The sequence below is a fragment of the Camelina sativa genome, chromosome 14, assembly GCF_030686135.1.
Source record: "Camelina sativa cultivar CO46 ecotype springtype chromosome 14, ASM3068613v1".
Lineage (NCBI taxonomy): Eukaryota > Viridiplantae > Streptophyta > Magnoliopsida > Brassicales > Brassicaceae > Camelina > Camelina sativa.
In genome coordinates, this window is record NC_141893.1 from 11,554,451 (window position 1) to 11,577,414 (window position 22,964).

Sequence of the window (22,964 nt, forward strand, 5' to 3'; positions counted from 1 at the left end):
ATAAGAAAGAGTAGGACAATGTATAAAGAACAAAAAAAAGCAAGATGGTCTACAATATGGAAAAAATATTCCACATGGTTTCATCAGGAAACTAGGGGTACCGTTACATTACATTGCTGACACCTAATCAATAAAGACAATATCTGTATGTTAAGTATTTATTTTATTCGTAATTTACCAAAAAGAAGAAAAAGCATTTCTTCGTTACATTTTATTTGTTTATATATATATATATATATATATATATATTATATATATATAAAGTTTGGTTTCAAAAATTACTAATTCATAAAATCGCCATATGTCAAAATCTTATTATATTGTAAATTATTAAAATAATAATAAATTTTATTTTTATGTTGAAAATTATACAATTTTGTAATTCTGCAGAAAAAAGAATTATCCAAACAAAAAAAATCATAATTCAAAAATATAAAGAAATCATATAGATAATTTTACAATAAAGATACACGTAATTATCCTAAAGAAAATCCTAAAAAATTCTATAATAATTAAATTTATACAAAAACAATCCTACGTTATATTGAATTCCTTGGCCTAATCTAAAAAAAAAAAATTAAATACAAAGATATGTATTCTCTCGTATCTTTGTCATATATATAGAGACCTAGACGTCATTTCAATGTATCAAACTCAATTATAATTTTCAAACATTAGCACTACAGATGGAAACCAAAACTATGAAAACAACGAAAAGTCAGCCAAGAAAAGGAATAGAACCATTATGAATAATGATCAGATTGTTTTTTTTTTTTTTTGTTAACTCAGAGAGTAAATCCCCATACCTATGAAGGGGTCCGAGACTAATCTCTTTGGGGAGAGGATATCCCACGGGTAGGGTCCCCCCAGATATGCAAATGGGCCGTAAGCAATGGGCCTATACCCATGTGACCAAAGGGATAAAGCTGAGTAATTCTGCGCTTAGGGAGAATTGATCCCTGGCCTAGACCAATAGGACGACTCTTCCACCAAGGCTAGAACCACTAGTCCACCACCTCATAGTTATAATGATCAGATTGTTATGATGGAGAATGCGCTTACCGATGAACCTCATATGTGAATGAAATTAGCTACACTTCATGTATCACAGATTACTCCAATATGATGAATTTTATGCACTTAAGTTTTTTCAATCATTATGAGATGTATGAATGATCACTTTAAAAATGTAATCTTCATATAATATTTCTTTTTTTTTAATTACTAAGAGGTTTCAGACCTAGCCCCATACATCTCCTCGTGTCAGAAACCAGCACATTTTATAAGATCCCCTCCCAAGCGTCGTCCCTCGAATCGACTACTTCTACACTTTGCCAAAAAAATCTTTACTAGTATATATATATATATATATATATATATATATATATATATATATATTATATGAACACATATTTTTTTTTTCCCAAACATATGAACACATATTATATGAAATGCATAGTGCATATATCATTGCAAAACGACAACTAGTTTGATTGAGTTCCAAAAGTTATCATAACTAACTGTCAATTACACCTTTTTTCCAACGTCATTGCGTAACATTTAGGAAAATTAGGTGAGATAGATTAACTAGCTGGAATGAGTTTAGTGATTCTATCTAAGATTAAAAGTTTATGAGTTTTCTTTATCAAAAAAAAAGAAGAAGAAGCAGGTTTATGAGTTTGGAGGAGGTATCAGAGGAGGGTCATTTGTTTTGTGATGTTAATAGATTAAAATGAGACAGTTGAACAATGGTTTTTTTTTCTCTAATATAGACAAAAGTTATCAAAAAAAACTAACTAAGATTATTAAAATTCTGTTAAAGGTTTCTTCTATCTTATATGAAATTTCCAGAAATTTACAAAAAATATGTAATATTATTAGAAATTATGTATATCACCAAATATATTTATGTAACCATATGTTGTACGATAAAAAATTTAAAACTCATAAAACTATATAACTATCCGAGCAGGTAACCGTTGGTGTTGCATTTATTTGAAGACTAAACTATACAAAACGCTATGGTCGTTTAAGTACAGTAATATTTTATTAGTTATACAGTACTTATACATAGTAAAACCTATACCACTAGAGCCCAAACGGCAAAACCCATGGCTTATAAAATTCAACTACCATCATCCCTAAGACATTCCGTATCGGTAGAATCTTACAGGAGTTTTTAGTGTTTTGAAGCAAAATATAATTCCGAAGAAAAAAAAAAATTAAGGAAGTCTCTTATATAGTATACCCGATTTTGTTTTAAGAGATGCTACGTGTCGTTTCGTTGTTGGCCAAACATAATAATACAAAATAAATAAAAAATCCTCTAAACTCGATTTCTTTTCCCCTCTCTCTCTTTCTCTCGCGATATGCTGAAACGACAAAGGAATTTGGAATCAGAAGGAAGGGTTTGGAATTGATTCATCTGGAATCAGAAGAAGGGTTTGGATTCGTGATTAGTATTTTATGATTAGGGTTCTTTGATTTTGGATCGCAAATTAGGGTTATGTGATGTTTGTTAGAAAATCAGCTAACAGAGCAAGCCTCAGGAAAATAACAGCTCTGATTCGTTTTCTTTTAATTGTTTGTGTGATTCAACGAGTTTTTTTTTTCCGATTTGATTGATCAGGTGACTCCTGCTTCGGCTTTTGGTTTGGGTCTCGTCTACGGGAGCATGAGCTCAAGGTCTTGAAGGTGAAAATTTTCTATCTTCACTTTTGTTGTGTCATTTATTTCTGATTTGATTGCTCTTTAACTGCTGTGAATCTGCAATACTGTGTCTGTAGTTTGATCTCGAAAAGGCTATGATTGATTCTGATTCTTTTTGTTCATCATCTGTTGATCGTGACATTTGAATTTGGTGACTTGATATTTCGAGTTTGGTGGCTACACATAACTCAAGCGAGTGAGCAAAGTTTTGTTTGTTGGCCTGATACGTTATTGTGTTCCCATCATTTTAAAGCTCTCTTTAGTCAAAGTTGTGAATTGCAGAATGCTGCTTTGCTCCTTTGTTAGTTTTGTTTTCAGCTATTCCACTGAGTAGCCTTATTTAAAAGCTCTCTAGCCTTATAAGTCTAATGAAATAGAAGTCATTCTCTCTTTTATTCTATTTGGTTCTTCCTCAATCTAATATATCTCAGTTGTTGTTTCTAGGGAGGTGATCCTTCTCAACAGCGGAATCATGCTCTGTAGGTTAGTCATGAGACGGATTACGTTCGGATTCAAATTGAAGAGAAGTGATGGATTCGATTGAAGCTTTCCGATGATTGGTTTCTCCAACAGGTACGTCGTGATTCTTCTGGCTACCTCTTGGTCTGAGATCAAAACCGGAGATTTTTGATTCTGTGTTACAATGTTGAAGAGTCGTGAGAGTTTGTGAGAAGACATAGTTCTCACTTCTTTGTTCATGATTTAACTCTTCTCTTCACTTCCCCTAACAATGCCACATCCATTATATAAACCTGACTCTTTGATATTTTTACTGTTATGGATTCGACAGGCTTCCTGTTCTTGGTAGAGTTTTTAACATTCTCCGTGAATATAATCCGGAGCTTGCTGGATATAGGCGTCGTACAGTTATGAGACCTCCTGAGGTTCTTCGTGAAGGGACAAAGAAGACCGTGTTTGTCAACTTTATGAACCTTTGCAAGACGTACGAGCAAACCCCTCCTTGTCTTCCTCTTCAAATTTGTTTAATCATAATTAAAAATACTTGTATATTTTGATGGCTGATGACATATATATATTATCTGCATTGAAAAAAATCAGGATGCATCGTCAACCAGATCATGTCATGACTTTCTTGCTTGCTGAGTTGGGTACTAGTGGTTCGCTTGATGGGCAGAGTGGCTGGCCAGTCACCCTAACAGTACGGGTGACGGGTGACGGGTGACGGGTTAATCTAACAGTAAAAATATCAAAGACAACATCAAGACTGATGAACCCAAGCAAGAACAGGAAGCTTGTCGAAGCCACTGAGGTAATTCACCTTAATATGAAGTGTATGAATTGTCTTTGTTGGATCAAAGCTCAATGTTGTTTTGGTTGTTTGTTCATTCATAACTGATGAAGTTGAATGATATTAGATTCAAAAAACTAGATTTTAAAAAATAAGAGACTCAAAATTATATCATACCATTGGAGAGGACGATTTTATTATAATCTTAAGGGTTCTTATTTTATAAACAGTACATAATATAATCATTAAAAAATTACAATAGTACATAAGAGACTAAAAATTAAAACTCACCGATAATCTTGCTCTAAGTCCCTAACCATATTTCATTAATTATATACTCAAAAGTTTGGGCAATATGATATTCTTTTCTTTTCTCATTAAATGGTACTCCCTCCGTTTCAAAATATAAGATGTTTTAGAGAAGTTTTTTGTTTCATAATATATGATGTTTTCAATTTTCTATGCAACTTTTAGATTAGTTTATTATTTTATATTATGCAGTATTGCTTTTGATTGGTTGAACTTGTTAAAAGTAAAGATTTTTTAATCTGCGTATTTTAGTTAAAACATCCTATATTTTAAAATGGAGAAAGTATTAATATGATATTTTTTCCTCGGTACATTAAACATAATATCTTGTACTTGGTACATTCAAATAGTTTTGTAATTAAAGAAAAAGAGAGTATGCAGAATTAGACTTTGATGAGTACGTACGAGATGTATGATGACACGTGAGGGGATAGGATCGTCGTATAGCTTCCAGCCAACCACTGATTCACCTTCACGTTCGCCAGTCCACTGGATTTAGTCGCCTGCACGACCATTCTTTTTTTTATTTTTGCTCTTGTCTTCTTCCCTTAGCGAAATAAATTATTATTGTTTTTTTTCCTTTTTCTTGTAAACACTACATATTATATCGATTCTAAATTTGTATGTTTATGTTATTATATATATATATATATATAAGTGATATTTTTTGTTCATATTTATAATAGGTTTATTTTCTTAATCTTCATTTAGTCATTGATACTAAAAGTAAAATGTTGTTTTAGATCACTAGTTTTCAATATATTTCTCAGTCTCCTTCGAAATATATTCGTATATAATCCCAAATATCACGAAGATTGAATCGTCCACAGGAATATAATGCAGCGTCATCTGCTTTTAGAACTGAGCAACATATTGACTCACATCCCCTTACCTATGATATTCTTACTTTATATATAACTTTTTTTTTCTCCAAGAATAGTTTTTAAGTATAGTATGTACATTTTAATATTACATGCAGGCCTAGTGCCTGTTTTACGGAAGGTGATCACATGCGTATTATCATATAATCCATAACAAACACACAACTAGTTTGAAGTATTTTTGGTTTAAAATATTTACATACAAATAATGGAGCCTATATGACTATATTATATTAGATTGAACACGGTCACTTAATATTTTGAGTTTTATTGAGCCAGCCTTGATCATATGACAATCCTAAAATACCATAATTAAATATTATGTTCGTAATTTTAAAACATACCATCTCGTACGTTATTATTCATTGTGGCATACATCTTCCACACTTCACTCGTTTATTTATTAGATTAGTGTGCTGTGTGTAAAACTTTTACTTTAAGTAGGATTGCTTAGGTTGTAATATATATTTAGGACCATAAATTTTCTTTTTGATTTACGATTACATTTACTTATGAGAAAAAAAAAACGACTACATTTACTTTGATATCCATAAAATATGATTGAATATGAAAGTAGGTACTATTCAAAAGTTCACGTAGAATTTGTTAGAACTGAACTGATATATTAAAAATAATCTTTGCAAAATATAGATATATTTTGACACTGATGTTGCTATGCAGTGATATTCTCAAACGAATTAAAAAAAACGATGGATTTTTTTTTCCAACTTATATATTAATTACCAAAATGATACATATATCACTTTGGAGTAAAGAAAATTAAACGGGCAAAAAAAAAGATAAATTATGGGAAACCACTAGCTAAGCTTCTGTGTAAGCACGGATTTTCAAGGCAGATTCCAAAGTATAAATGATATGAAAACAAAGGCAGATTCCAAATTTCAAAATAATATATCAATACGCCTGCAAACGAATAAACAAACATTGGATGGATTTGCTTATGTCGGAAAATATCTATCAAGGCCGCTGACCACTCAATACACCGCTACTACACGTCTACACCGTGCCTAAACATGATGGTGGTGATGGTTTAATATCGGGATAATTCTTATATATAAAATATAAATATAAATATATGTTTAATCATAAAAGGATTTATATATTTAAAATTAATGAATTGGGTGTATAAAAATTGTTTTGACTGAGTGAGAGAAAACAACATTTTACTAAGCGGATATTTGATTTGATTAATTTATCGGAAATGATATACTATTTATTCCTAGGAGAATCTTAATTTGCAAATTTATTTATTATATAGCTCACTAAAACTACAATGAAACTTCGATACAATATATCCCAAAGGTGGTATATTATATGTATATAAATATATTTCTACAAGTCGATTTTCTCTTCATTTATTTTGTCAATTTGTTCCTTTTGATTCCGATATATATATATATATACACATATAAACTTAATGTTGAAAAGAACATATGTATATAGTCATTTTATTAATTCGATGCGAATGAAACTCGTTTTGTCATTTTCAGAGATGTTAATGATATAAGTTGCATGTGGTAAGAGAAGTTCGACAATAGTAATCTTTCATCATTTTTGTGCCAATCAGTTTTGTTTTTTAAGGATTCTTTTGTCAAAAGCAATCACGTTTTCTGGAAGTAATTTACCTATAACAAGTGAGTAACGACGAAACAACATAGATTTACGTAAATAATTAATCAAGGTTCACTCTACAACATATGAGCGATCTACACGCTCTTTTATAAATGGGATCTCTATCATTTTTTTTGAACAATAAGTTATTCGTATCTTTAAACCTTTTTCTTGTTTGTGCGATAAATCATAAAACATTATATAGACAATTTAACATATAACATATCCTTTTCAACACCATGGGAAAAACAAGGTTTAAATACATAAAAAAAATGTCGAGCCTAGTCTAACCACTTGTCAAATACAATTTTTCAGTTAACCCATGTAACTCTTTTAGTTTATACTGAATACAAAAATGTCAATCACGAAGTAAAATTGTATGAAGTAAGCCGTAAAAACGTTTTGAATCGTATATAAAAATACGGATACCAAATGTAACGTCTTTTTTTCAATGCTTATATATATAACTAATAAATTTGTAGATGTCTAGTCTAATGATGTTAGATAATGGTGTTTCAATAATTATATAATCAGTGCATTCGTAATCGCCTAGTCTAAGATGGTTATTGGTTTGAGATTTCAATAGAGTTTTAAAGACTTTAAATGTTATGTAGAATATGTTATTATTAGATCAAGATTTTATTAACCTTTGCTAGTTTAGTGTTGTTAGTTTATAATTTGTAAAAAATCATTTAAAATCTTAACTAATTTGTTTATTGGATTCAGACTTTAATAAAGTCATTAAAAGTTGTATGTTATTCAATTAAAACAAAGGAATTTAGGATTGTTAATGAAGTCAATAATTATGTTGTTGGTTCATGATTTTATACATTTTCTTCACAAAATAAAGTCATGAAAAATATTACAAAAATAAAAAGATTGTTTGGAATATTTTACAAGATTTTAGGAAACTAATCGAGAAAACTGTAGAATAAAATCATGATTTTATACACTTTCTTCACAAAATAAAATCATGAAAAGTATCACAAAAATAAAAAGATTGTTTGGAACATTTTACAAGATTTTAGAAAATTAATCAACAAAACTATAAAATACTCTCTAGCAATTATTGTTATACACTCATGTTCGATTATATTCCTCATTTTGCAGATTGTTATATATATATATATATATATATATTTATATATATTTGTCATCTAGGTACTATGGAAGTAAACTTTAACAGAATTTAACAAAATCTTGATCTAATAACAACAGATTTTACATGACATTTAAAATATTTAAAACTCTATTCAAATTTCAAACTAATAACCTCTACTTTTGATGATTTTATTAAAGTCTTCGATTTTTTTTATAAATTATGGAAACATCAGATAATTGTATTACCAAAAAAAATTACAAGTGAAGATAATTATAATGATGATCTTGCTTTAAACAATTATCGAATTTGTTTAAGATATGTCAAAATCACTTGGAGAATACGTCACTCAATTTGCAATGTCGGCATCATCAATGACACACACAACACACTTGTATGATAATTTCCAAATATGGGAACATAACTGGTATCTCATCAAGTAAGGGTAGTTTTGGTAACTTCGAAATAATTACTAGTCTTGCTCTTTAATCGTAAAATTTGGTGATTGAGATGTTTTTCGTTTGACCAAAAACACAGCCACGTCAAAGCTCTAATCCCCTTTTTAATGTCCACGTCATCATTCTACTCTCCCTAAAATAAAGGCCGGTGCCTCTAATCGTACGTCCCACATCTCGCCAACATTAAATCCTGTAAACCAACGGCTCTGATCTTTCGTTCTAGATCATTCCTTAAAATTGCGAACCAAGAGAGAAAGAGAGCCCAAATCTTTTTTTTTTTTTTTTTTTTTTTACTTAGCCTGATTTTGTTTAACCATGGTTAGTGGTTTAACCAACCACTTGGGTTAAGCGGTGGGGAAAGAGGTTAAAATGGTCTGTGAGTAAGTGGTGAGAGAGAAAAGAGATAGGACGACGAGAGCAAACAAACCAAAAAAAAAAAAACAGCTTCTTCTTCTTCTTCTTATTCAAAGCGAGAGAGACCTATCTGAGTCGACTCGTTAACGAGTTGATTACTGGATTAGCTTTTCGTGCTTCTCGTCTCCGTTGTTCGTCGTTCGTTTCTTCTTTATAGCTCATTGATCTGATATCGATTATTAGTTCCCTCTCGCCGGCGCGTCATTGTTATCATACGTCGTCGACTCTGGTGAGTCCTTCTTCTCCTCTTGTTTCTCATATTTTTGTAGAAACAATGGAGTCTCGAAGATGTTTTTAGATTTGGTTGTTTGTTTCCTGATTTGATAGTCAATCTAGGCCTAAGATTTCAGCTTTAAATCTCATATACGAGCTGACGTTTTCGTATAAGTTCTCAATGTTGTTGTTGATTTTGACTTAGAGAATGAATCTTCAGAAAGTTAGATATCTCCGGTTATGGTATTATGTTCTTGCATTACACGGCTTTGATGATTAATTCACTACACGGTTTCTCTAATATGCTTCATTTGCAATTGATGTTTTTGTTTGCTATTTTTTTTTTTAGGGATCTGTGTTAGTTCTTACTCATGTTCGATTCTATTCTTCTCTCTTGCAGATTGTTATGTACCTGTCATCTAGGTTTTAACCATGGAAGCACGTCGTGTAGTCTAATTCATTATTGAGTTTGAGGATTGGTTCGTTTGATGGTCATTTGTGCTGCTTAAAGAGTTCTTCCATTTGTTATATCTGGTCTTGGATTGAGCCAGCTGTCCTGAAGGTGTGAAGAAAGTGTTTTGTGCAGCCAGTTTAGTCGCAAAGGCTGTGATTTTTTTTTACTGACTTGGATCTCCACACTCATGTCACGTAAGCTTGATAGTCCTGTTCAGACGCAAATGGCAGTGGCACTTGTAAAGAGCCCCTTGACCGGGGAATTTCGTGAATTTAACAAGGTTGGGTTGAAGTCACCTGTGGGTCGTAGGCGGGTTTTTGTTCAAACAGAGACTGGTTGTGTACTGGGTCTGGAGTTGGATCGTAGTGATAACGCGCACACTGTGAAAAGGAAGTTGCAGGTTGCTCTGAATTTCCCAACCGAGGAAAGCTCGTTGACCTTTGGGGATTTGGTGCTTAACAATGATCTTTCTGCTGTTAGACGTGATTCTCCTCTCCTCTTAACTCGTAACAATTTTCATAGGAGTTCATCTACTCCATGTCTTTCCCCAATGAAGGACGACCTTCAGCAGCGTAGAGATGAGAGCAGTCCTATTGAGATTCTTGGGAACTCTGTTTCTTTCTCTTTTGTGAAGCAAATGGCAAAGGATATTACAAAAGCAGTGAAGAGGGGTATTGATCCAGTTGCTGTTCATAGTGGGCTTGGAGGGGCCTATTACTTTAAGAACAGCCGAGGAGAGAGTGTTGCAATTGTTAAGCCAACTGATGAGGAGCCATTTGCTCCTAATAACCCGAAAGGTTTTGTTGGTAAGGCGCTTGGACAACCGGGGTTGAAGCGTTCAGTGCGGGTTGGGGAAACAGGCTACAGAGAAGTTGCGGCTTATCTCCTCGACAAGGACCATTTTGCAAATGTTCCTCCCACTGCTCTTGTGAAGATAACCCACTCTATCTTTAATGTCAACGGTGGAGTGAAGGCAAGCAAGCCTATGGAGAAGATGTTGGTGAGCAAGATTGCTTCCTTGCAACAGTTTATACCTCATGATTATGATGCTAGCGAGCACGGAACATCGAATTTCCCTGTTTCAGCTGTACACCGTATAGGGATTCTTGACATCAGAATCTTAAACACTGACAGGCACTCAGGGAACCTTCTGGTTAAGAAACTGGATGGTGATGGAATGTTTGGCCAGGTGGAGCTAGTTCCAATCGATCATGGTCTTAGTTTGCCTGAAACTCTAGAGGACCCTTACTTTGAGTGGATTCATTGGCCACAGGCATCGATCCCATTCTCTGAAGATGAGCTGAAGTACATAGCAAATCTGGATCCTTTTGGAGATTGTGAGATGCTGCGAAGGGAACTTCCAATGGTACGAGAGGCTAGTCTCCGTGTTCTAGTTCTTTGCACAATTTTTCTCAAGGAAGCTGCTGCTAATGGCCTATGTTTGGCTGAAATTGGCGAGATGATGACAAGAGAGGTTCGTCCTGGAGACGAGGAGCCGAGTGAGATTGAAGTGGTTTGTCTTGAGGCTATGAGTTTGATAGGAGAGAAGGAAGCTGAGTCCCCAAGATCAGACTTGGGAAGTGATGTTGAGTTCCAGTTCGATATAGATTGTGAGGAAGCAACTGATTGTACGAAAAAACTAGCATTCCCACTCGGACTCACTTTTGGAAATGCTCGTAGTCAGTTGTCAAAGGTGGAAGAAACCACAGAGGATGAAGAAGAAGAAGAAGAAGCCAAAGAGGAGGAAGAGAATGACAGAGCTGATCTAGAGAAAATGCAGACGATTACTAAGCTTTCAATGTCTCTCAAAAGCACTCTTCTTGGTGAGAAGAGCCAGAAGTATCAGAAACACCCAGGAGCAAGAGTGGAGAGTGCATATGCATCATCTGCGCATAGGAGTGCAGACGAACAGATCCCGTCAAGCACTAGCTTTGTGAAGCTGGCAGATATGAGTGAAGAGGAATGGACGATGTTCCTGGAGAAGTATCAAGAGCTGCTTTATCCAGCAATTGAGAAGCGCAGGTCGATAACTTTAGGACAGAAGCAGAGGCAGAGGCTCGGGACTTCATGTCAGTTTTGAGCTGTCTGAAGAAGAAGAAGAATAAAGGATCCTGTAAAGTCGTGTTTCTAAGGGCTTTGCGTAGACTGGATCGGTGGAAACACGTTAAGGAGAACAGATGAGTGGATTGAAATTAGTGTGTAAATAGTTGTTGTTTCAGCTTTTAGTGTGGAGGACTCGAGAGATGAAGAGAGAATTTAGTCATTTGTTTACTTTGTCATTTTTTAAAAACTTCTAAAAACCTCTTTTGTAATATAAATAACTTGTAGATTGGAAAAAAAAAAAAAAAAAAAAGATAAGTAGAGAGCTTCGTTTCATTTTATTGCACATGATACTCCTACAGTCACATTGTTCTTGTCAACATCACTAAATCTTTGACGCCAATGATTGCCTCTATTGAGCACGCGGCACATTTAGCTTCCCTGTTTCAGTCGTTCATCAAATTGGGATACTTTTCATTAGAATCAGTTTGAATGGTGTTGGGAAGATTTGGTTTGGTTGCCAAGTGGAGCTAATTCCGATTGATCGTGGACCTTTTTCGTGGTCTTTGCAGTCTTGTTGTATGAAAAAATGGCTGAAGTACATAGCAAATCTTGATCTTTTTGAAGATCGTAGAGGTCATGTTGTGAACATACATCAACATTTTTCTTCCCTACATGGATTTATATGTACATACAAAAGAAGCAGATAATAATAACTACAAAAGAAGCAGATAATAATAACTACAAAAGAAGCAGACAGTAGCTAGTCAATTACACAGCGTTGTTGATTCTCACACTCGACTCTTTTCTTTCGGAGCTGTTATGATTACAAAGACAAGATCTGCTTCTTCCTCTGTTTCGTTTCCACTCTTCTGTTCAAAGTTAATAAAATTCTCGAACGCAGCTCATGCTATCACAGCAGCTAAAGCTGAATAGAAAGTGAAGAAGCAACACCTACGGCTCCACCTCCGTGTTGGCTGTAAGGTGGGATAAAGCATAAATATAGCTTTAGCGATGTTTAATTACTCGGTTAACACATATAAGAAAGGATATGGATTTCACTTTCACCTGTTGTGTCTTTTTCATGATCAGGTGCAGTACTAGTTTCAGGGTTCATCTGAACAACATTGTGCTGATCACTTTCGTATCCATGTGTTTCCTGTTTTAAAAACTCACTAACAAAATCAGATGAATGCAAGAGAAAAAACTCATTCTACAAAGATATATATATATATATATATATATATATATATATATATATATATACCTGCCGTTTTAATCCTCCATTCAATGTAGACATTGAGGAAAGGTTCGGTTGCATGAATCCTTTTTGAGAGAAATACGGTAGTGGAGGATAGAGCATCGACATGTCTTGGGGAAATGTCGGGGCAGGTACTTGAAGGGCCTGCACAAAGAAAAAAAAGGTGAACATTATATGAAATCAAATTGCTTCAAATGATAAGAAAACATACAAGTTGGTTCCAAAAATATCTTACATCTTTTGCAAGGAGGCTTTCGAGGTTAAAATCGAGCACAGGATTCACAGCCGAAAGCTTCATTGATAAAAACTGAAATACATGGAAGAAGTAACTAACACAAAGTGAGATTGATATGAAAAACAAAATACAAAAGAGAGTACTGCAAAGTGGTGTCTCAACTCAAGAACAAAAACCATGAAAATGGGACATTCCAAGAGCAAACAAAGATAAACCTCGATCTGGCATTGAAGTGATTGCACATAGTTAATGATTTCGTCTAGCATAACTGCCTTCCCAGTCACCTACACAACAAATCCAATGCCTCATTTCTTCTATGTCTAGCTTTCTTATTTATACATGGTAGACATCACCAAATAATAAGAAAAGGACTTGCCTTGTCACAACCCGGTACAAGATCTTGTAAAAACTTCATCCTTTCACTGATCTTTTCTCTCCTAATCTATAATCAGAAATTTAAATCAAATTATATACCACACCTAAACATGAGCTGAAGAGATTTCCTACCCTTTCTGCAAGACTGTGGCTATTTGTAGCCTGGCCTCTTCTTGCCCTCATGTGAATATACCCATCCTTCACAGGATCAGAAGCTTGTTTCCCACTGTTTGTCTTGTTAGCATTTGAATTTGGACTTTGCTCATCCTTCTCCTTTTTATCTTCTTGTTCAGAATCCTACCAACAGAAACATTATCAGAGTAAGGCCAAAAAGACAAAAACAAAAACACAAAAGAGCATTGCAAAATGCAAAATCCTGACCTTCCCAGTCCTTTTCCTCTTCTTTGCGTTAAACACCTTGGAAGATATTTCCATACATTTAGCATCATCATGACCATTATTACCTCCACTAGATTGAGAATCCTCTGAAACATTACTCGATCCATTCTCTTTCACTACCTTAACCGGTCCATCAACTTGTTTGGATCCAGTTGCAACCCCAATTTGATTCTTCTGTGTATCTTGAACAAATAGGCCATTCGAATGTTGGTTCATCATCATCAATTCACCAAAACTCCCACACCCGAAAAACGAAAACTTCGCAGCACGCTCAATGAATCCTGAATCTGCAGGGAACTGAGCCATGTTCCAACCACCCATTTCAAGAGGTCTATCAACATTACCCCTAAAAGAAGTGCCTGCATCTGTGTGGACATTGAAACCACCATCATCCCAAAGATTTTGCCTGAATGATGAATCCATAATCTGAGAAGGAGCCGACATTGGATTATTAGAGTCAGAGATCCTCCAATCCAAATCCCTCTTCTTGGCAGCAAACTCGTCTTTGTCACTCATGTCCATGCCTTCTTCTAATTCAGTAAAGCTCCAATTTTTATCATACAAAACTCATCTTTTTCTACACAAGAACTGAGGGAACTGAAGTGAACACACGAGCAGATCAGAGAAAGTTAAGAAAAAAGGAGTAGCAGAAAGTAGAAACCAGTCAACTGAAGATAAAGGACCATACTTTAAGTACGAACTCAGTTCAGAGAAAAGACTAAAGAAAAGAGAATCATTATTCGTGGTAACAAGTGTCAGAATTTTCAGATTCTGTGCCACTTTTCTCTAAAAATCTTCAACAGTTATCATATTACCAAAAGCTTTATTGAACTTAAAGGGGGTTCTGTTTCTGCTGCTGCAATAAAGGGAAAGAGTGTTTATGTCTTTCTTTTTAGAGATGGAGACTTAAAAACGAGTTTAAGGAAACATAATAAAAAGAAAAGAAAAAGAGAATAGCGAAGGTTTCTGAATTTATATAACCACGCTTGCATTAAAAGTAGAGCTTATGATATCATTAAACATAAACACCGCCATGATCATATACGAAGCTTTAAAAATTTAGGGTGATTTGAAAAATAATACTACTAATTTGGAACTAATTATTTCATACAATTTTTTTTTTTTTTGTTGCAAAAACGACATTTTGTTTTCTAGTACACCATAACAATTTGGAACTCTAGAAGAGTACGTTCTACATGGCACATGCACTTCCGAAGCGCTACTCGCAGAATGGTTGATCTCCTATGAAAGCACAATAACCATTTTTTTATCAGAATTAGACCGAAGTTATGTGTGTTGTGTGTAATAAAGATGTAGTATGTTTTGTCACACAATTCATCTATGAAACTAGTATCAGTTAACATTTTAAACCATCCACGGCCACAAACATAAAATCAAGATGTGATCCGAAAAATGATTTCATTATTTAGTAGCCATAGTGTTATTGGCTTCGGCCATCCTTAATAGTCCATTGTTGGCAAATGCTAATGTCCCGGTTCTTTATATAACTTGAGTTTTCACACTAATAAGAACTACACACTAGATACATTTTGTTTTGTTTTCTTAATGCCATGTACTTTGGTTTATTTGTATCTATAGTTCTCAATACAAACAGTACTTCAACAATGAAAAAGCTTTAACTATTCTGCAAAAGTAAAATGAGGAGTTGCTGCTGGACGGTCCAGTGAGCACGAGGGGCAAAGACATAATTAGTTGGCCTTGGGACTTTCAACTGCCAAAAGCCTAAATAAATAATCGAATATTCAGCCTATGCACACCTTTTAGGCTTTTACTTTTATGAGTTTATCATTTCCTCCTAAACATTTTGTGTTAGATTTTTGATTCTTAAAATTGGTGACTTGTGGTGCCCGGTCTTGAAGACAAGCGCACAAAAGACATACTTACTCTCTATATAGTTGTCGAATATTATCAAACTAATGTGAACGAGGCTAGTTCCTCCAGGCTTTGTATGTATAATTGGAAGTCTTTTGTGCCCTTTCCTTTCTGTTCTTGTTGATTTTTTGATACAATTCTATTCTTGTTGATATGAATCGATCAACCGTTGGATCGACCTTTACAATATATGTATTCTTTAAATTATTTATAGCTTTATATAATACCTTTTTATTTTTGATAGATGTCGAAAGGAGGATTTTTTTTTTGAAAGTAAAAAAAATAAAAACTTATGCTCCCAACTGCTATAAAAAAAAGGTTGAGCTACGTTAATTTCAAAGTTTTCAGATACAAAAGGTCGAGCCATTGACTCTTGATTTTTTCATATGTTCTATTGCACATCCTGATGAAGAAATGTGGACGAATATATATATACCCAATTATTATTTAAAATATTAAATTTATTCAATAGTTATAAATGGAAGACAAAACATTGATCTTTTAGAAGGGAAAACAACATCAAAAGCAAGCAACCCATATCACATAAATATTTCAGTACATTTCTTATATATTGAAGTCTCGAAAGAAAAAGCTTTTTAAACCGTGAGTTCACTTATTAAATACAATCTTCCTTCAAGGTTCACTTCATCAAGTATATATATGGTTAGTATATCGGTGGAGGGGGAGAGCTATAGCTGTAACTTGGAGGTGGCGGAGAGCTATAGACATAAGAAGGAGGCTTGTATACATATGGAGGAGAGCTATAGACATAAGGTGGTGGAGAGCTATAGACATATGGAGGTGGAGACTTGTAAACATATGGAGGAGGCGGTGGCGAACTGTAGACATAAGGAGGAGACTTGTAAACATATGGAGGAGGCGGTGGCGGACTGTAGACATAAGGAGGAGACTTGTATACATATGGAGGAGGTGGTGGCGAGTTATAGACGTAGGGAGGTGGTGGAGGAGATTTGTAAACATAAGGAGGGGGTGGCGGAGAACTGTAGACGTATGGAGGTGGTGGAGGAGACTTGTACACATATGGAGGAGGTGGTGGCGAGCTATAGACGTAAGGAGGAGGTGGAGGAGCTTTGTAGACGTATGGAGGTACGTATGGAGGAGGAGGAGGAGAGCTGTAAACATATGGAGGAGGGGGAGACTTGTAAACATATGGAGGAGGAGGAGGGGAACTGTAAACGTATGGAGGAGGAGGGGGAGACTTGTAAACATATGGAGGAGGTGGTTGAGAACTATAAACGTAAGGAGGAGGTGGTGGTGACTTGTAAACATATGGAGGAGGTGGTGGGGAGCTATAGACATAGGGTGGTGGTGGGGGAGATTTATAAACATATGGAGGAGGTGGCGGGGAGCTATAAACGTATGGAGGTGGTGGGGGAGACTTGTAAACATATGGAGGTGGTGGTGGGGAGCTATAGACGTAAGGAGGTGGTGGGGGAGATTTGTAAACATATGGAGGTGGTGGCGGAGAGCTGTAGATATATGGAGGAGATTGCGGTGGAGCTTTGTAAACATACGGAGGTGGTGATGGAGGATTATAAACGTATGGTGGAGGACTGTTGTAAATATATGGCGGAAGCGGATAAACATACGATGGTGGTGTTGGTGGAGTGTATTGAGCACTTATATGTGCAACCATGGAAAACAAGGCTAAGAACAACATAAGTGAAGATGGCCAATTAGGATTGGCCATATTGAAAAAACTTTTGTACTCCTTTTGTGTAAGACTCTCTAACCAAATTATGTTTTGAATGTGTTGTTAGTATCAAGCTAGCGGTTTATATAGCAGTCATCGTTGCAACTGGTATGCTTTGTTTATTGAAGTTTATGAATTTTTCTTAGTGCAACATGGTTCTATTTAAATAAGTCAAATTAACTTGAGAAATTGTTAAAGGTAAAATTTAGGAAGAGGTCTTTGGTAGCTACCCCTTACCATATTTCTAAATCGACTGTGTAGACTTTGAAGTTGTCAATCTAAATTGGATGTCATGAGTGTAGCTCCAGCTGCCCATAAGGAACACAAGCGAAATAATTTTTTTTCCATATTCTCTATCAGTCCACTTGTAATGGAGAGTTATCATTAGATTTCATTCCAAGATACACAAACATATATATTATCTGTGTATAGAAAGATTTGATAATAATAACCCTTTGCTTTATTTTTCAAAACGACGTTTGAAAATATGCTTTCCAGGATGTGTTCGGTTCTTTTCTCTCTTAATAGGAGTATCAAGAAGACTACATCAACTTGCTTGCAAATTCATATATAAAACAATCATGGATAATTTAAATAAAATTTCTATAGCATTTTTTCTCCAATAATATAAATTAAACATTTTAATAATATAGGAAACCATGACAGAGGAAACGTTTTGGTTTAAACTTAGAAGTTGTCAACGTAAATTCCATGTTTCGTTTACTGATTTGTATATAGTTTCCTGACTCATTGTTGTCGGTACATCCATCTGAATCTTTTTTGTGATATATACAATACAATGTTTAGTATAGAACCGTTACGAGAGGATGCATGGTCAGGTATTGTACTCCTAAAGATGAGAGACACTACTAGTACATACCTATAGTAATATCTTATGAGGCCATAGAGAAGTGGACAAATCAGACAGCACTTAGACTCTTAATGAAGCCATGCACTTGCAAGTGAAGAGCTAAAAGAAGCTAAGTAAATTTGGAGATGAGGAGATCATAATACGAGTTAGACTTCCATAATTTTGATCATTAAAATATGTATAAACTGGTTCATATTAAGTAAAGATGGAATTTCTAATTCTAAGTCGTACAAAGAGGCTCGACTGGTCGGGTACTCGTGTGGATGGATATTGGGCAGTGGCCAGTGGGCACATCACACATGCGGTTGGGTCAGAAAAGGGTACGGTACGTAATTCGTGAAGGTTTAATATCGAAGAAAGTATACTTTATTAGTAGATGACAGATAATAACAGCGAACATTTTTTTTTTTTTTTTTTTGACAGCAACAGCGAACATTATATTGTAGATAATAAAACTCAAAAATAGCAATGTAATTCATCTTTTGCATAGGAAAGTCACACAAAAAAAAAATCCCTCACTAATCAATATTTCAAATTTTATATATCGACGACATCTTTAGTTTTTAATTTCTTATATCTCGTTACAAGATCTTTAAACCATACCAAACAAGAGGGAGATACTCAAGAACTAGCTCATGTTTACAAGTTGAGTGAAAGAGAAGTCGGAAAGAAACTTCTTTATCTTCATTAAAACCAAAAAAAAAAAAAAAAAACTTCTTTTTTACTCGTCGAGTTTAAATTGACAACTTCAAAGTATGCATATTCAAATATGAAATATGGTAAGGGGTAGTTATCAAAGACATATTCCTCTCTAGTTTTTCTTAGACAAAACGTGAAGCTTATTTGTTTAATTAAACAATATAGAACAATACTTGTTCAACAATTGCTCTGAGAAACATTCTAGTTGTCGTTACTTGAATGCTATATATATAAACTGCTTCCTTTCTATTGATCCTCTCTTGAAGGAAATCGTCGAGAGAATCAACCTCAAGGTTCTTTGCGGCAATCGACTTCGAGGAACATATGTTCTGGAACCAAAATAGTAGTTCTCCTTACTACAGAAGTGTAGTCGAAACTGTTGGCCCTGAAGCTGATGTGGAAGATAGCATTCATAGACTTGAGCTTCAGAGACGGCTCGGTATGAGTTTCTAGGGTTTCCACAAGTACATTCTTCATCTCAATCTCCTCAGGCAGGAAAGAATGAGATCCAGCCTTTTCGCAAACACGGAAAAGTGCAAACTCGGCATATAGAAGAAGCCAATCATATTTATCAATGTCCATGTCCGGAACCTCGTAGAATCTCATAGCATCATCATGATCAGCATCTTCTGGTGGTTCCGACAAAAAATCAGGCATAGGTCCTTGGTAAAACTTATCTGGCACAAAACTATTGAAGTATTTAAAGCGAGTAGTATCTCTTTCCACTGGTGTGGGTTTGATTCGGCAGTGTGCCATGTAGAGAATAAGCTCGTCAATGAGAGGTCTTCTGACCATAGTTTGCAAAGTGAGAGAATGATCAGCAGCAGCAGCATCAACATCTTTAACGTCGACAGTAATATAGTAACTCTCAGAAAAGGGATGTTCGGTATTCAATTTAGGTATGCGTATGAACTCCAAGTTCCTATTATTCTCAAAGTTGAACCAGTGAACTCCCAACCGGCCGTAGAGAACCATTTCGATAGGTGGTTGTTCTTCTTCGCCAAAATAAAATGGTGAGATTCCCGAAATACGTGGGATACGAACGTCAGGTTCGAAATCGAAATACTAAACCCAATATATATATATATATATATATATATATATATATATAAAAAATACAAATTACAATATCGCCATGGGGGACCAAAAAAAAATAAAAAAAATAAATAGGGCTTATACCTACCTGACTATCATCTCTTTGGCGAAGGTAATCCACATCTGCTTCCTCTTCTTCTTCTTCATGCCATTGGCGCAAAATAGGGCCACCTTCTTCTTTAGATGAATTCCGCAAGTCCAACAACTGCACCAGAGATTTCCGGTTGTCGACTCTACTTGGATTTTCTTTATCGAAACCTAATTCCCTCAACATAGAAAGGCATTGTTCGTTCGTCAGCTTTCCGCTTTCCAATAGCCGCCGCAGCTGATCCGCCATCTTCTTCTTTTCGATCGATCTAAGGGATTTTTTTTTGGGTAAAAATCTAAGAGATTAAATCTGTATCTTTTTATTGATTTGTACCGATAGATAGGTCATTAGATACTGTATATGGGATAGACCAAGTGGTAATGGGCCCAGTGCCGGCCCGAACCGCATGTGAGAGAGCTTATGGAAATGCTCACTGGATGATATCACACGTTGCATGAGAAATATCGATGTTCAAACAGTTTCTTGTCTAGCCGACATGTTATCCCGACTCTTCTTGTACATCTCTTCACCACCACCTCCGTATGTCTTTATAAGTCGCCACAGCCAACCGAGTATTTTTAAAAATTGATATTTTCGTCTTTCGTGTAGCTATCAGCCATCATCGTATTCATGAAAAAAAAAAAAAAAAAAAAATTCCTTTCTATATACTACGTACGTACTATATATAAATAAGAAATGTATTAGTATTTGGTTAAGATCCAGGTGCATTATTTTAATTGTTGGATTGCTGGTTTAATGTTGTCCTCTTCAAAATATCAACGTTCTTGTCGTCCATTATTTGTAACTATTTAACAATCTTAATAAATTTATATTGAATCACAATTAAATCTGTCCATTAATCTGGCGCCTCTCGAACTTTGTCAGATATACTAATACTTAAAGTTAAATATTTTCATAGTTCTATTTATCTTGGATAGCGGATGCTAAGGGACAGTTTTCAGTGAGATCTGCGTATGAGTCACTTACCGGTGTGACTGCGGAGGGACAGCAACTGGATAAGTTTTGGGATAGAGTTTGGGGGGTGATGATACCCGAACGAGTGAGACTTTTTTTGTGGTTAGTTGGAAACCAAGCACTAATGACGAACTTGGAGCGACATCGCAGGCATTTAACGGACTCGGCCTTGTGTACAGTGTGTAAAGGGGGAGAGGAAACAATACTTCACATATTGCGAGACTGCCCTGCTATGTCTGGGGTATGGGACCGTCTTGTGCCACCAAGGAAGAAACAGAGGTTCTTTTCCTTATCTTTATTGAAATGGCTTTATGCGAACCTGGTTGTGGATAAGAATTCAGGAGGGTTGGTTTGGTCAACTTTGTTCAGTATGGCCACTTGGTGGGGGTGGAAGTGGAGGTGCGGTAATGTGTTTGGAATTAATGGTAAATGTCGTGATCGGGTGAAATTCCTCAAGGATCTGGCGGTCGAGGTAGGATCTGCAAATCGGGCACAAAAACAGGGGACACAACCACGAAGGAGGGAGGAACGACTAATTCGTTGGGCCGCTCCGCAACAAGGGTGGTGGAAGGTGAACACTGATGGTGCATCGAGAGGAGAGCTGGGTTTGGCGACAGCAGGAGGAGTTCTGTGTGATGAAATGGGAGCGTGGCAGGTGGGTTTTTCTTTAAATATTGGGATCTGCCCCGCACCAATGGCAGAACTATGGGGAGTCTACTACGACTTGTGTATAGCGTGGGAGAGACGGATAACACAGCTTGTACTGGAGGTTGACTCGGAGGTAGTGGTGGGTTTTTTACAAACAGGAATTAGCAAGGCTCATTCGCTGTCATTCCTGGTACGTTTGTGCCATGGCTTCATCTCAAGGGACTGGGTGGTCCGTATTGTGCATGTGCATAGGGAAGCTAATCGTCTAACAGATGGATTAACGAACCATGCTTTTTCCTTATCCTTAGGTTTTCATTTGTTTTAGTCTAATCGAGAGAGTGTTGCTGCGATTGTGTTGCAAGACTCTGTTGGTCATGCTATTCCAAGACGTGTTTATGTCTAGGTTTCTTTTTTAATAAAGTATGGGAGTCTAACTCCCTCTGTTTCACCGAAAAAAAAAATATTTTCATAGTTCTACATTAAAAATTTGAATAGATAGTCAAAACTCAAAAGACACATTCTTCTATAACTTTTCTTGATTAGACAAAAACCTGACGCAATTAATTTGACTTATTAACCTAAGTAACACTATTTTATCTAAAGAAGCTTTCATGAATTTTCAATAAACAGTTATTGTAGTTGTTGTAATATATAGATAAACTGTTTCCTATCTATTACGACCATTCAAAACTAAATCGGTAAAAATAAGTACAAATCAAACAGCATAAAAGTTTAGTCGACATGACCAATCTTCAAAATTGGCCATCTATAATTGTATGTTGGTTTTGGTCTTTGTATGCCGTTGATCCTTAATACAAGTAACAAGTGGTTTAGTACTACTACATAGTACATATGACGAACACTACAAAATTATTATTTTAGTTTATTACATATACTAAACTGATCCATTCTCATCAAGTGTACTTTAACTAAAAGTCAAAGGATCAACAAAACTGATCCATTCTCATCAAGAGATATAGGATTTGTCAATTTTATTCATACCCATAAATATTTTGTAATTGGACTCAGCCCAAAAGTAACATACCTACACGTACGGCCCTTCAATTTTTCTTAAACCATCAACAACAGTAAAAAAACGACATGTAGTTAATTTATTTAAATGACAAACGACAGAAACTATGTAATTATAACCAACCATTAAAAATAAAATAAAAAACCCGACCCGGTTCTTAACCTAAACCCAAGTTGTTGTTGTCTTCTTATAAAATGCTTACATGAACCCCTAATCCAAC

The 22,964-nt window shown here is 35.2% G+C and overlaps 4 protein-coding genes across 4 annotated transcripts; 1 reads left to right on the plus strand and 3 right to left on the minus strand.

The window, feature by feature from the left end:
• Positions 1-8,506: 8,506 nt before the first annotated feature.
• LOC104741228 (phosphatidylinositol 4-kinase gamma 5) lies at positions 8,507-11,794 on the plus strand. Its single transcript, XM_010462026.3, has 2 exons — positions 8,507-8,980; positions 9,365-11,794. Exon 2 carries the CDS (start codon positions 9,606-9,608, stop codon positions 11,496-11,498), a length of 1,893 nt encoding a protein of 630 aa, XP_010460328.1. The 5' UTR covers positions 8,507-8,980; positions 9,365-9,605; the 3' UTR covers positions 11,499-11,794.
• Positions 11,795-12,040: 246 nt separating this feature from the next.
• On the minus strand, positions 12,041-14,658 carry LOC104741229 (transcription factor bHLH76-like). The gene is made up of 8 exons (XM_010462027.3): positions 13,711-14,658; positions 13,462-13,626; positions 13,331-13,396; positions 13,170-13,238; positions 12,955-13,026; positions 12,726-12,863; positions 12,527-12,617; positions 12,041-12,435 (listed from the first exon to the last, which is right to left on the minus strand). The coding sequence occupies exons 1-8, from the start codon at positions 14,248-14,250 to the stop codon at positions 12,413-12,415; spliced, it is 1,164 nt and encodes a 387-aa protein (XP_010460329.1). The 5' UTR covers positions 14,251-14,658; the 3' UTR covers positions 12,041-12,412.
• A 1,406-nt stretch (positions 14,659-16,064) lies between these two features.
• On the minus strand, positions 16,065-17,402 carry LOC104741230 (uncharacterized). The gene has a single exon (XM_010462028.3). The coding sequence runs from the start codon at positions 17,330-17,332 to the stop codon at positions 16,286-16,288; it is 1,047 nt and encodes a 348-aa protein (XP_010460330.1). The 5' UTR covers positions 17,333-17,402; the 3' UTR covers positions 16,065-16,285.
• Positions 17,403-19,018: 1,616 nt separating this feature from the next.
• Positions 19,019-20,380, minus strand: LOC104743525 (UPF0725 protein At3g44770-like). The gene is made up of 2 exons (XM_010464594.2): positions 20,089-20,380; positions 19,019-19,970 (listed from the first exon to the last, which is right to left on the minus strand). Exons 1-2 carry the CDS (start codon positions 20,335-20,337, stop codon positions 19,194-19,196), a joined length of 1,026 nt encoding a protein of 341 aa, XP_010462896.2. The 5' UTR covers positions 20,338-20,380; the 3' UTR covers positions 19,019-19,193.
• Positions 20,381-22,964: the final 2,584 nt, after the last annotated feature.